The 12,794-nt window shown below is 46.8% G+C and overlaps 1 protein-coding gene across 1 annotated transcript; it reads right to left on the reverse strand.

Annotated features, from left to right (window-relative positions):
• Positions 1–295: 295 nt before the first annotated feature.
• KRT1 (keratin 1) lies at positions 296–5,677 on the reverse strand. The gene is made up of 9 exons (XM_037135229.2): positions 5,092–5,677; positions 4,085–4,299; positions 3,706–3,766; positions 3,197–3,292; positions 2,845–3,009; positions 2,585–2,710; positions 2,028–2,248; positions 1,276–1,310; positions 296–1,180 (listed from the first exon to the last, which is right to left on the reverse strand). Exons 1-9 carry the CDS (start codon positions 5,644–5,646, stop codon positions 786–788), a joined length of 1,869 nt encoding a protein of 622 aa, XP_036991124.1. The 5' UTR covers positions 5,647–5,677; the 3' UTR covers positions 296–785.
• Between the last annotated feature and the right edge of the window lie 7,117 nt (positions 5,678–12,794).

Genomic DNA, 12,794 nt, shown 5'->3' on the forward strand with positions numbered 1-12,794 from the left:
CTCCTCCTTGCAGTGCCAAACTCCTCCTTCCCAACCTGCTTGCTCACTGCCCTTTTCAAAAAACCTCCTCAGATAAGTGAAAGCTGCTACCCCAGTTCCTCCATTCCTCCATGACATAGCTACCCTATTGTAAAGAGCTTGTTAGTTAAACGTTAAATATTTAAAGTTAAATGTTGTCTGACCAGCCTCCCCAACTTCCCCATATGCCAAGCAGCCCTAGGGTCTCCTTCCCCTCCCACAAAGTACCCATCCAAGGTAGACAGTGTCGTGAACAAAGGAGCTTGAGATTCAGAGGGAATTTCAAATGCAGTTTATTGCAGCAACACAGGGAAGCAGGAGTTTATGACCTCTCCACAAAAGTCAATCTAACTTGTTTACACCATATGTACAAAACCAAAGCAGCAGAGTTTGCTGCAAGAGACAGGATAGTAACTGTCCGGAGCACATGGCTCCATGCATGACAAAGAAGCTGTGGGTCTACCCAGCGGGCCACTGGCTGACTTAGGAACTGCTCTGAAATGTGATGTGTGTAGTTGTGATGGTTGAACCATTTCTGAGGCAAAACACAAAGCAGGATCATAGCCAGGGACTGAGCTAGACCCTGACTTAAAAACTTCTTTGGGAAGCAGGACAGAAAGGAAAGAGCTGGGGAAATAAGATGAGCTAATGTAACTAACCAGCAGGCTTTTTCTTCAATAAGGATGGGGCAACTGACTTTGGTCTTCCCAAGCATATTTGGTAGTGATGGAGAGGGAGAGCTAGCTAACAGGGTAGAGAACGCCTCTTTATCTGGTTCCTCGGGAATAGCTGGAAGAAACAAACTTCACGCTGGAACTGCCACTGGAGGTCTTTGTGCCCCCAGAGCTGGATCCCCGGCCTCCAGAGGAGCTGAAGCTGCCTTCGGAGACGCCGCCAGTGGCAGAACCCCTGCCTCCGGAGCTACCGCCACCCCCTCCAGAACCGCCTCTGTGTCCCCCACTGCTGCCGCCGGCGCCGCCGTAGCTGCCTCCACCGCCGCCTCCGGAGCCATAGCTGCCACCTCCGGATCCACCGCCATAGCTGCCACCTCCGGATCCGGATCCGCCGCCATAGCTGCCACCTCCAGAGGAGCTGTAGCCGAAGCTACCTCCGCCTCCTCTGCCACCACTTCCGCTGATGCTGGTGTGACTGGTGCTCACAGCTGCAATGGAACATCAGTTATCTTCAAGTCCAGCTCCTTTCCAACCCCCACTCCCCAGCACCACCAAACCTGCACACACCCTGTGCTGTACTTACACACACTCACGTTGGGGGCACACTCTCCAGACATCCTGGAGGAGAAAGGAAAGCAAACCCCTCATCACTCTCCAGCTTCAGGAAGCACATCCCAGGCCCTCTCTGCATCCCAAAGCTCCCTAGCTGGGGCTCCTCTTTGATCTGAAACCTAATCCAGTCCTCTCTGGCCTCTCAAGACTGTCATTTTTCTCACAAACAGGAAGATATCACTATGTAAATTAGACAAGAGTCTTGAAGTTAATGCAAGTTACCTTTAAAGGCACTGACTTTAGGTCAGAAAACGTCTGAGCCAACCCAGATAAAGAATTAATAACTCCATCTCAAAGCACTTCATAGAGAGCTCTAGCACTCAAAAAAGAAGTGTGGGTGCCTTGGCCGGCATCTCATTTGGTTACAGCACCATCCTGATAGGCCAAGGTGGTGGGCTCTGTCCCCAGTGAGGGCACAAACAAAGAGGAATCAACAAATGCCTAAAGAAGTGGAACCACAAATGGATGCTTCGCTCTCCTTCTTCCTCTCTCTAAAATCAATCAATCAATAAAAATGTACATAAGTAACAAAAACAAAAGGGAAAAGAAAAGTATGGGGCTGTGGCTCCCAGAGTGAAATCAAGCCTTTCCTCCTGCATGGTGCATCTTTCCCTTCCCCACACCCAGGACAAGCTGCAGTTGCACAGCTGCATCTTCAAGAGCAGTCAGCTTGCAAGGGAGGAAGCACATAAGAAGCCAGACTGCCCAGGCTCCCTTTCTCACCTGCTTTCCTCTCCTTCCAAGAGGGTCCTATAGGTGGCAATCTCCAGATCTAGGGCCAGCTTGGTGTTCATCAGCTCCTGATAGTCCCGCAGCAGGCGGGCCAGGTTCTCCTTGGCTTTCTGCAGGGCATCCTCCAGGTCATTCAGTTTGTTCTGGGCATCTTTGAGGGCATTCTCACCACGCTGCTCAGCATCGCTGATGGATTGCTGCAGTGCAGAAATCTGAGAAGGGAGAATCCAGCACATTACACACTCATCCTAACACCTAACCCCACCTTCACCTTCTCATCTCAAATTGATCTCTCCACCACAGTGAGGCCAGTAGTCTGGGCCCAATAGAACCACAAGAGCTTAAGTCCCCTCATGCATTCACCTGCCTCTGGACAGCTCACAACCGTGTTGCTTTCCTTAAAGCCCTTAAAAGTGTTGCAGCAGCCTCTCTTGGGCCTGAGTCAAAACTGCTCTACTTCTTGGCATTCCTCTAAATGCTACCCTGAAACCTCTTTGCTGCCTCTTCTCTCACTCACCACCTGCTAAGTAGAAGAAAGAAACAAGTACCTGCTTCTTTACACTGTCGATTTCAGACCTAAGTCTCTGGATCACCCGATTCAGCTCAGAAATCTCCATCTTTGAATTTTTCAAGTTGTCCCCATGTTGGCCAGCAGTGATCTGGAGCTCTTCATACTAAATGTGGTAAATCAGGTCAATTAGATGTGACAGAGCATATACCCCGACTCATGCACACAAATGTAAGAGAAAACATGGGGTAGCAAAACAAGACATTTCAAGAAAACTGGCCAAACAGTCAGCCCATTCACCTTGGTCTGGTACAGGGCCTCAGCTTCAGCCTTGCTCCTCTGGGCAATCTCCTCGTACTGGGTCTTGACCTCAGCAATGATGCTGTCCAGGTCCAGACTGCGGTTATTGTCCATGGAGAGGATGACATTGGTATCACTGATATGAGTCTGCATCTGAGACAGCTCCTGTAAGACATAGATAGTTCAGTGACTCTGACTGTCTTAAATCAGAAAACAACTTAGACAATAGAGAGATTGGGAGATGAAAGATGCATCACTATTCTTCTGGACAGTGTGGGGTGGGGGGGTGCGGTTCAAGCTTAAAAGTTCTCCACTCAGTGGAGAACTCAGTGGTTGAAGTCAGAGGACTTACCATTTGGTAGAGTGCTGTGAAGAAATCAATTTCCTGACGCAAGTTGTCAACTTTGGCCTGAAGTTCCACTTTGTTCATATAAGCAGCATCCACATCCTAGAGGAGCAATAGACAGCATGAAGTCAATCTTTCCAGGATAAATCTCTCTCACCAGCTTTGAGGGGATTTTTCCAAGGAGAAAAAGGTTTGGGGGTCTCCTTCACACCTTTATGTCACAGGTGGATCAGAATTTCTAAATCGCCCCACCTTTGGGATCACAATCACAAAGGAGCTTGCCCGATTTGCTGAGAGCTAGCTTCCCCACATACTCCCCGAAGTGCTGAGAGCTTTGGAGAAGCAGAGAGCCTGGTAAGTCCAGGCCTGTGATAATGTAGAAGGAAAACTGTTTCAGCTGTTCATCAGGCCCTCTACTCGGCTCTCCATATCATGACTTCATTCTGCTTAGTAATTGGAGACCCTGTCCTATTGTTTGTCTTAGCTGTGAGGTCCATCCCACAGAGTGTGCTCACCTTTTTGACGGTCACAAATTCATTCTCTGCATTTGTCCGTTTGTTGATCTCTTCCTCATACCTGCAAGGATATCAAAAGTGAGTAAGAGATTCAGAAAAGGTGAGGCCTGAAGTTTAGGTTTCTAGACTAAATGGGGCACTGCTTCTCATTGCTTTTCTATGACTAGCCTAGGACATTTTGGCCACCCCTTTCCTCTGAGCAATAAAACCATTAAACAATTTCCATCTGCTAAAAATATGAAGATTTCTGAAAATGTCAAATGGATTTGCCTGTAACCTGAGAAAAGATAACATACCATATTGTTCATAGTCTTAGCTTGCTACTTTCTGGAAATATTTTAGAATGACCGTCAAGAATTGCCCATCCAGGTTGCCTTACTTGTTCCGGTAATCTTCCACCAGGTCTTGCATGTTCTTCAGTTCCGAATCCATTCGAGATCGATCGCTTTTCAGTTGGTCCATTCTCTTTCTAAGACTGTTGATATATGACTCAAAGTAGGGATCTAAGTTCTGGGTCCTGGTGGAGGTATCTACCTGCTGCAGCAGCTCCCATTTTGTTTGCAGCACCTGGTTCTGCTGCTCCAGGAACCGCACCTAAAAACACAAAACCCCATCACCCACTGATAGAGACATGGCAGCCTATGGCCACTGAGTGCCAGGGCCACCACACAGCGAGGCCCATACCTCACGAGGAAAGAACTTCAATTCCTGTCTTTCTACTCATGACAAAGAGGAAAATAGAAAGGAGAAGACTGAGTTAGCATCATCTTCAAAACAAAACCCAGCTCACTGTTAATTCAGCGAAGGTTTAACTTCCCTGAGAATGACAATTATAGTATTATTTCAGGTGGAACTTTAGAAGAGAGTAGCTACATGAAAAGCAAACAGCAAAACATATACAAATTCCTGCAACTGCACTTTGAAATAGGTACATAACACTTCTGAGATGTCTGGCACTGACTACATACTTTCTGCTATAATATCTAATGCACTCTGTTTACACTCCACTACCTTTTGATGGCTAGGGGGCCTTTTCCAGGGTTCTCATTTGCACTCTAGAAGGTTGAGTTCAACCCATTGCTGTTATCTTCATTCAATATATGTAAGTCCCAATCCAACCCAAGAGCTGAATAGAAAACACTTCGAGGTGATGTCAAATTGATCTGCATTTATGTAGACCTCAGACCCCTTTGTCCAAGAGAGAGTTGAGTCATTAACGTTGTTCACAAGCATGCTTCTAACATGTCTCCTAGAAGACAGTTCTAAAAATACCTGTTAAGTTTTCTAAACACAGAAAACTGAGGCTCTAACCCAAACATTGTTGGCTGCACCAACCTTTAATGGACTGGAAACAGCTCACCCAGGACACTGAGCAAGTCAACTCACCTTGTCAATGAAGGAGGCAAATTGGTTGTTGAGTGACTTGATTTGCTCCCTTTCTTGAGACTTTATTTTTTGAACTTCAGGGTCAATCTCCACATTGAGAGGCTGCAGAAGGCTCTGGTTGATGGTGACTTCCTGTATGCCGCCAGGGGGACAGACAGGCCCAAAACCACCCCCAAAACCACTTCCACCAAAACCACCTCCACTACCAAAGCCACCACCCAAACCAACACTGCCAAAACCACCCCCAAATCCACCACCACCGAAACCACCACCCCCAAAGCCATAACCACCACCAAAACCACTACGTCTACCTCCTCCAGCCACACTGATGGAGATACTTTTACTGCCACCAAGGTTCACAAGACTTCGACTTCCAAAGCCTCCGCCAGCACCCCCGGCACCACATCTGCCACCTGAAAATCTCCCGCCACCTCCCCCACTACGGCGCACAGAGCAGCTAGTACTTCTGCGTTGTAAGCTGACTATCCCAGCAGAGCCAGAACTGAAGCCTCCTCCGCTCCGGTACCCAGACCTGGAACTAAAGTGTTGACTCATGTTGACTTAGAGAGAGTAGGAGGACAGTGGAGAAAGGGAAGGAGCTAACACTTCTCTACCACAAGCACAGAGACTTCCCCTTATATTCAGGGAGGGATTGGGCTTGGTCCTCGAGTCAGCGGGACGTACTGCTACTCAAGGGTTTGGCTTGCCTGCAGCCATACAAGATTTTTACGGGCCTCAACAATACAATAAACACTGCACAGCTCACTCCCAGAATGGTTTTCAAAACTGCTGTGCATGCAGGATTGCTCATGTGGTAATCATTTTATCAGACAAAATCTCTCTTCAAGTGCTTGTGACTTTGAGAAAAGAGGACCCTATATCTGCCACCTGGTACTTCTTCATAGGATTTCATAACCTCCTGTCGCAAATGTGTCCAAGTTCCCACTCTTGCCTTGCCCTTGTCAACTACTAAGATATTCTGTCCTCAGGCCTGACAGGTGCATTTCCCCATACTTGATCTCAAAAGGAGCTCTCCAGCCCATTTCTGAGAGCTGCCCTCTAAACCTCAGAGCTCTCCAAGTTCTGTCTCTTGACACAAAGTCAGAGTTCTGATAAATAAGCAGTCAAAGGGAGTTATTTTCATTAAAGGTAAGATTTATAAATGCACTTTAATAAGATGAGAGGAAAAGAAGTTGTCATCAAACAGGATGGATAGGTAGGTAATCTGGAAGAATAAGAAGAGAAAGATGTGTTCTTTCTAAGTTTTCCAGTTCGTTGTCCTCAAAGATAGATCAGGGCAGGAGACAGAGACATCGGCAACAGAAAACAGATACAAACAGATGGCACATGCCAGGTGAAAATCACGGAAAGCAGTGAGGTGAGCAGGTAGAAGCTATTTTATACATTTTGTAAAGCAAAGGGCTGGAGGTAGGACTTGACAGGTGGTTCAAGTTTCACACTGGACTATATGGAGGTGAAGGTAGATTTGAAAGGGCATCTGGAAAGCCTGATCTACAAGCTAAAATTGTTTCTGGACAATAGTAATGGCAATAGTACTACTAATAGTAGTTAACGTGTCAAAAACTGATCACATACCAGGCACCATTCTATGTATATTACACATATCAACTTAATTTTCACAGCTTTGAGATAGATGCTGTTATGTCACCCATTTTAAAATAAGAAAAATGAGGCACAGGAGTTGAATAGCCTGCCCAAGTTTAACTAGAGAGTAAATGGCATTGTCTGGGATTTGAACCGAGAATGCTTAGCTACAGTGTGCAAGATTCTGACCAGCATGTTGTTATGACAGCACAGCAATTGAATTTGGGCCATGCTCCTCGTTTCGTATAAAGCCAGACAGCATGGGAAACTCTCTCACTGCAGAGAACTCCATCAGCAGGAGGCACATTTTATTTCTTTGAACCCTTGGCTCCAGACACATGAACATGCTTGGAAGATGTTCTTCAATTCACTCTGAGAAAAGGAGATTAATTGGAGGTGCAGAGTTCATGGGAAGATTTTACTTCTATCCAGGTGCAAGGGTGCCCAGCATGCATTGCAATGGGTCAGGTAACCCTATGATCCTTCCTAGAGAGCATCACTTGATCAACCATAATAGGTAGTACTGGCATTGAAGTCTGGAAAGATCTGAACTCCCCGCAGACTTTCAACTTGAGGCTTCTTACAAGCCTGGCATGCTCCCCACACTTGCACGTAAACACAGAATTTTCCAGTTCAGTGAGGAGAAGCCAGCACTGTCTTCGGCTGGCTCTAAGCAACACTAAGTGGTAAATCGTAGCTCTGTACAGGTGCTCTCCACTGTGGAACACAAGATGTGCAGGAAAAGGGGTCTATGAAAACCATCTGGTCCTGTTGCCCTGTGATTCTGAACCAAGACAGCTGAGTGTCAGCCCTTTCCAGCCACTAGGCCTTGTCTTTCCTCTTCTCCCACAGTTTTTGTCCTATACCCTCCTCCAGAAAGTGCCACTTGCCTCTCCACTACTCCCCCTCCTTCCCCATCATCTCCATGGCGCTGTTGTCAGAGCTGTCTTAACACTAACATCCTTGGGCTGCTAAACCAACCATCTCTATAGGGTATGAGTAATCCAGATCTTGTTCCTGACTAGGAACAATGGGACCTGGGATGGTCTTGGCATGATAATGACGGTTGCCTAATCGTCTTCTGACAGGCAGTCAAAACTTTTTTTATTTCAGCATACTCCCTCATGAGACATATCATTCTGCACAACTGATTCCTTCTAGCATTTTGGAGGGGTGCACATATGTGTTTGTATCAGATGTATATGCATGTGTGTGCATTCATTCTCTCAATTCTGCCAGCCAACAACGTATCTTTGCAGCAGATTTGTGCTTTCATCCTCCAACTAAGAAACTGACATAGAGAAAAATCAAAGAGGTGGATGGTCAGGTAATCACTAGACAATTTACAGAATGGAAAAATTTGCTCTAGCTGCTACCATGATGAGAGAAAGAGACACAGGGATTAGAAGGAACAAGAAGGCATATAAATCACCATCAGCTTATATTTCACTTCAACAAAAACATACACAAATGCTATCTTGTCAAGAGCCCTGAGAACTAGGCAGTCAAGCTCTTTTTACAAAACAGAAAATTAAGGATGGGAGAGATTAAATGACTTGCTTTGACACTCCAGCTAAGAGAAGACACGTCTGGGACCAGCACTTGAGTTTTCTGGTTTCAGTTTAAGGGTTTTCCTGCTAAACTGGAGAAGGGGCTCAAGGACAGGCCATTGGAACTGGTTCCCATAAGTGAGGGCACAGAGAATCACAGAATACTACCATCTGCAGGAACTCAAAGACCCTCACCATCTGACCTGTGTATCAAGATGTGAGAAGGCAGACCCAAAGAAGTCAAAAATGTTCCCAAGTCATACAATCAATGCCTAGGAATCCTCCAATTTCCAAATTGAACTCCTACTCTCTTCCCACTCTTTACTTTTGAGGCAACCCAATAGGGCTGGAAACTGCCCTGCTGCAAGCTAACCAACCTCATCATTTCCTGTGATGTCCCCAGGTCTGCAAAGGGTGTGTGGTGATATTAAAATGGGATATTAAAGTTAACCACATGCTCTCATTCCTGGCTGATTTGTGTACTCCAAATTTATAAAATAAAGGCAAAATGAAAATAAAAATGAAATGAAAGAGAAAAGAGGCATTAATATCTACAGGCACCAACAAAGTGCGAGAAGCTACATCTCATTTAAACATCACACAAAGTTCACAAGGTGATAGTTATTGGCCCCATTTTAAAGAAAAGACAACCTAGGTTCTTAAATACATGCCCAAGTTCCCCGGGTGGTACCTGACAAGCCAAGCTTGTCAAACTTCAAGTGCATGCCCGCCTTCAGCCACTGGTCTCCTTTTTGTCATTGACCTCCTGCTCCATCACCTGCATTACAGATTTCCTGGTCACCCTCTCGCCTTGGGTTTTCCATGCCCATGTTTTGCTCAGACTATTCAGCCCTCTTCTTCCTTTCTTCTCTCTTCCTCTTTGTCTTCCAAGCCACTTCTACTCTTCTCTGAAAGGCCTTCCAGTTGCCTTGGAAATTCTCTTCATACTCCTATCCATATTCTACCTCTGAAGCACCTAAGGTCTAAATTCATGAGCATTTGGGCCTGAATCTGTGTTCGATCCATCAGGCCTTGAGGGCAAATGCCTACGTCTCCTGGCTCGACCAGGCAGTGGACAGGCTGGCTCCTCCAGGGAGTTTTCCTTGACTAACACTACTCAAACAATCCACCGATTCCTTTTTCTAAACTCAGTTGCTGCCAGATTTAAGTACATATTAATACATAGATTGGCTCATTTTCACATGTGTGTACATGTATGCATGTGTATTTGTGTGCATGTATGTGTGCATTTTTTGGTCCTTCAATTGTTCTATAAACTCTATAAAAGCAGGAGTCAGTCCTCCGTGTCTTTGGGTGCCCTCCCAGCCCCCCCTTTTTCCCCAGCCCCACACACAGTCCCCTGCACCTGAGGAATACCACCATCAGTGCTGGATAACAGAACACCAGAGCACCTCCAACCCCCAGGACGTACACACATACCCCAGAACTGGTCATGGAGATGAGGTTGCCACAGACAGGCCACGGTTGGGACAGGTGTGGTGATGTTTTGGTTGCTTTTTGAGGGATGGGGCTGAGAAAAGTATTGAAAAGAAACATGCAATGACAAGCCACCCAGCCCTGTGGGACTCCACCAGAAATGTGGGAGAAGGAAATTTCAGGGAAGTGGGGAAAGCTGAAACCTGGGAGGTGTAAAGGAGAAGGACAAACAATGGGGAGGCGGGGTGAGATGTTGAAAGCTAGTAACCAGCAGAGGTGGGGCTGAGGCTTCTTATACAAGAGGAAGAGGTGCACAACTAGGGGCAGCCTGTTCAGGACAGACAGAAAAGAAGGAGGTCCCCAGGAGTTACCCACTAGCCGTGCTGGAGCAGAGGAGAGGCCTGAAAGGAGGAAGCCACAAGTGAGCATGTAGAAGAGGAAGGTTCAGGTTGTCTTACTTTGAGGCATGGAGTCAGCCAGAACAGGTGCCACTTCTGGCTGCAAAGGTATAGCTGTGCAACCCTAGGTAGGTCATTTACCCTAAAAGTGGAAAGACTCAGACAGAAAGTTTAGGTTCTTGAAAGGGAGCCATTTTGTGAGAGAAATGTTTAGGGGGTCCATAGATCTGTGCCCAGGAAGCTGGGGGCCCATCGCATAAAGGAAGAAATGCTGAACACACCTGGAGTGGAAGGAAGTGAGGCTAGACCGGGAGCTACTCCCTCAGTTGAATGCCTGCTCTGCAGAATGAGAACCATCCCCAGAGCTAAGCACATTGGAACAGGTATGGAAGCCGGGCCACATAATCAGAACCCCACACAAGACCTTCTGGCCTGGCACTAAGACATCCAGAACCAACCCTCCATGCTCAACAACCTCACAACATCCCAAGTTCCCAGATCAGCCTTGTAACAGGGTGTTGATCCACCTGAAGACACACAGTTCCCTGGACTGACCAGGAACCTGATAAAACCGGGGCAGCAGGTCTATGAAAATCATGGGGGTTACACTGCACTTGAGGAGACTGTCAAAGCACATGGCTCATAATTAGAAGACACAACCTGGGCCAACTGGCTGGTAATTGAGGGTGAGGTGACATTCTTGAGAGATTTCCTTTAGACCAAGGACTTTCTCAGCCCAGAAGTGCACGCCTAGTCCCAGGTCAGACAGAGTGGGAATTTTCTTAAACCAATGGTTGCTCCTCCTGTTCACCATGTCCCCAGATTAAAATCTATGTAGATGAGAAACTGGTGGAATTAAATTTAGATTGCCAGAGCACCCCGCCCTGCCATGGCCTCTCAGAGGGAGGAGCAGCTGGCAAACCTTCCCTGGGAGTCTTGCGGCCCTGAGTGCTGTGTTCCCTCCTGCTGTCCTTCTGTCCATAAATGGATGGAACCGTTTGCTCTCCCTCTGACTATCAGCCTTGTGAGAATAGCGTCCCTTTGTCCAGAAACAGGGATGGAGGGCTCCATGGTTTCTAGAAGGACCGCAAAACCCCCACACATGGTCTCCCCAGCCCCTCACCCAAGGCCAGAGAGAATCATAAGAGCTCACACATGTGGGAGCATCTTATATGTCATAAAGAGCTAGGGAATTACCCATTGCTCCCGGTGGGATTACTCCTTGTCTGTAACAGGAATATTGTTGATCCCTTCTGGTGTGTTTTAGTGCTAGCCCCCGGTGCTCAGGCCCACAATATCACTTTGAGAGTTTTCATTTAAACTCCAAGATTCTCCTTGATTAACTGTTCTTTCTTTGGCCTTCATTTCTTATGCCCCTCTTCTGTGTAATCCCTGTTCCTGTATTCCCAGAATTCAGTCACATGGTTCCCTCTTTGACCATGACTGAGATGGTCAAGTCTTCTGAAGAGAAAAGACAGGCACATGTTCTCTGGGACTATCCCAATTCCCACACAGAAGGATGAGGATGGGAAAGAGGGCCTGAGGTTGGCCTTGCCCTTGTTTTTTTCCCAAGAGCTAATGTGGATTCTCTAACAATATCATATACACAGGGATAATCCAGGGATAATCAAGTCCACACCCTGTGATAGTTCTGGTGGTGCCAGAAAACTTGGGTTAGTTTTACAATCCTGGCTAGAGCCCTTGACCTTTCCATGACCAGGTCCTCGCCTGGCATCTGATCTTAATTTTCCCAAATATAAATGAGGGGGAATTCCTTTTTTCCTTTTTCTCAGGCTTCATCCGTGAATTCTTAGGGCAGCAAAGATGTCAAATCCTGCCCTAAGATATACATATCCCCACCCATCCTTCACTTCCTCCCTCAACCTCCTGCCAAATGGTTAGCCAACCTCTGCTTGAATGTGCTAACTCCCCATGTGGCCTCTCCCTCTCTCATCTCAGGATTAATACAATGATGCTTTTTATATTGAGCCAAATCTACTGCAGTTCTCACATGTCCATCTGGGTCACCAACTATGGTCAACCCCCCTTTGTTAGGGAAACTCTTCAAATCTTTGCAGTTAGCCATCACATTAACCGCTCCCCGCCCCCGCCCCCATCACCAAAGACTTCTCTTCTCCAGGACCTTCCATCGTCCACACGTGGCCAGGTTTTTTATTCCCCATCACCTCTCTTGGCCACTGTCCTCTGTTCTTATTTAGCAATGTTCCCAGAATGGTTTGACTACAGAAGAGACAAAGCAGGCTCTACGCCACACTCTCTTCTCGGTCCCCAGCCTGTCCCTAGCAATCACCACACCTTATTGTCTGATGTGCTGCCATTGTCAACCGAACACTCTAAATCATGTTTACACCCACTACTGTTATCCCTGTCTTCCTGTCCTTGTCCTCATGCCCTTGGTCTTTCACTTCAAGTGTAGAAATTGCATCTCTCTGCTCTCTCTCCTTCCCTTCATGCAGCCCCCTGCCCACGTTTCCCTTCCCCAGCCCCACCTCCCACAGGCCTCCCACCAAGAAAGGTGAGATAGGGAGAAACTTTTCAGAGAGAATGAAGGGGTGTGCCTGAGAACACACTGTCTTATCAATATGAGTTGCAGTCACATTTGAGTGAATCTCATATCCAACTTCCATCTGTATTCCTTCGGGGAGTGAGAAAGTAGGTCACATCTTTTGTGTGACTTCTTTACACAGACTCA

The sequence above is a fragment of the Artibeus jamaicensis genome, unplaced genomic scaffold, assembly GCF_021234435.1.
Source record: "Artibeus jamaicensis isolate MK-2021 breed Jamaican fruit bat unplaced genomic scaffold, CSHL_Jam_final contig_233, whole genome shotgun sequence".
Classification (NCBI taxonomy): Eukaryota; Metazoa; Chordata; class Mammalia; order Chiroptera; family Phyllostomidae; genus Artibeus; species Artibeus jamaicensis.

What these genes read in the sequence shown, in the direction of transcription:
- KRT1 (XM_037135229.2), bottom strand. Translation starts at nt 5,646, where the DNA reads ATGAGTCAACACTTTAGTTCCAGGTCTGGGTACCGGAGCGGAGGAGGC. An exon ending in TCGACAGTGTAAAGAAGCAG is followed by an intron (nt 2,249 to 2,584) that starts GTACTTGTTTCT and finishes CTCCCTTCTCAG; the next exon opens with ATTTCTGCACTGCAGCAATC. An exon ending in TTGGAAGGAGAGGAAAGCAG is followed by an intron (nt 1,311 to 2,027) that starts GTGAGAAAGGGA and finishes TTTCTCCTCCAG; the next exon opens with GATGTCTGGAGAGTGTGCCC.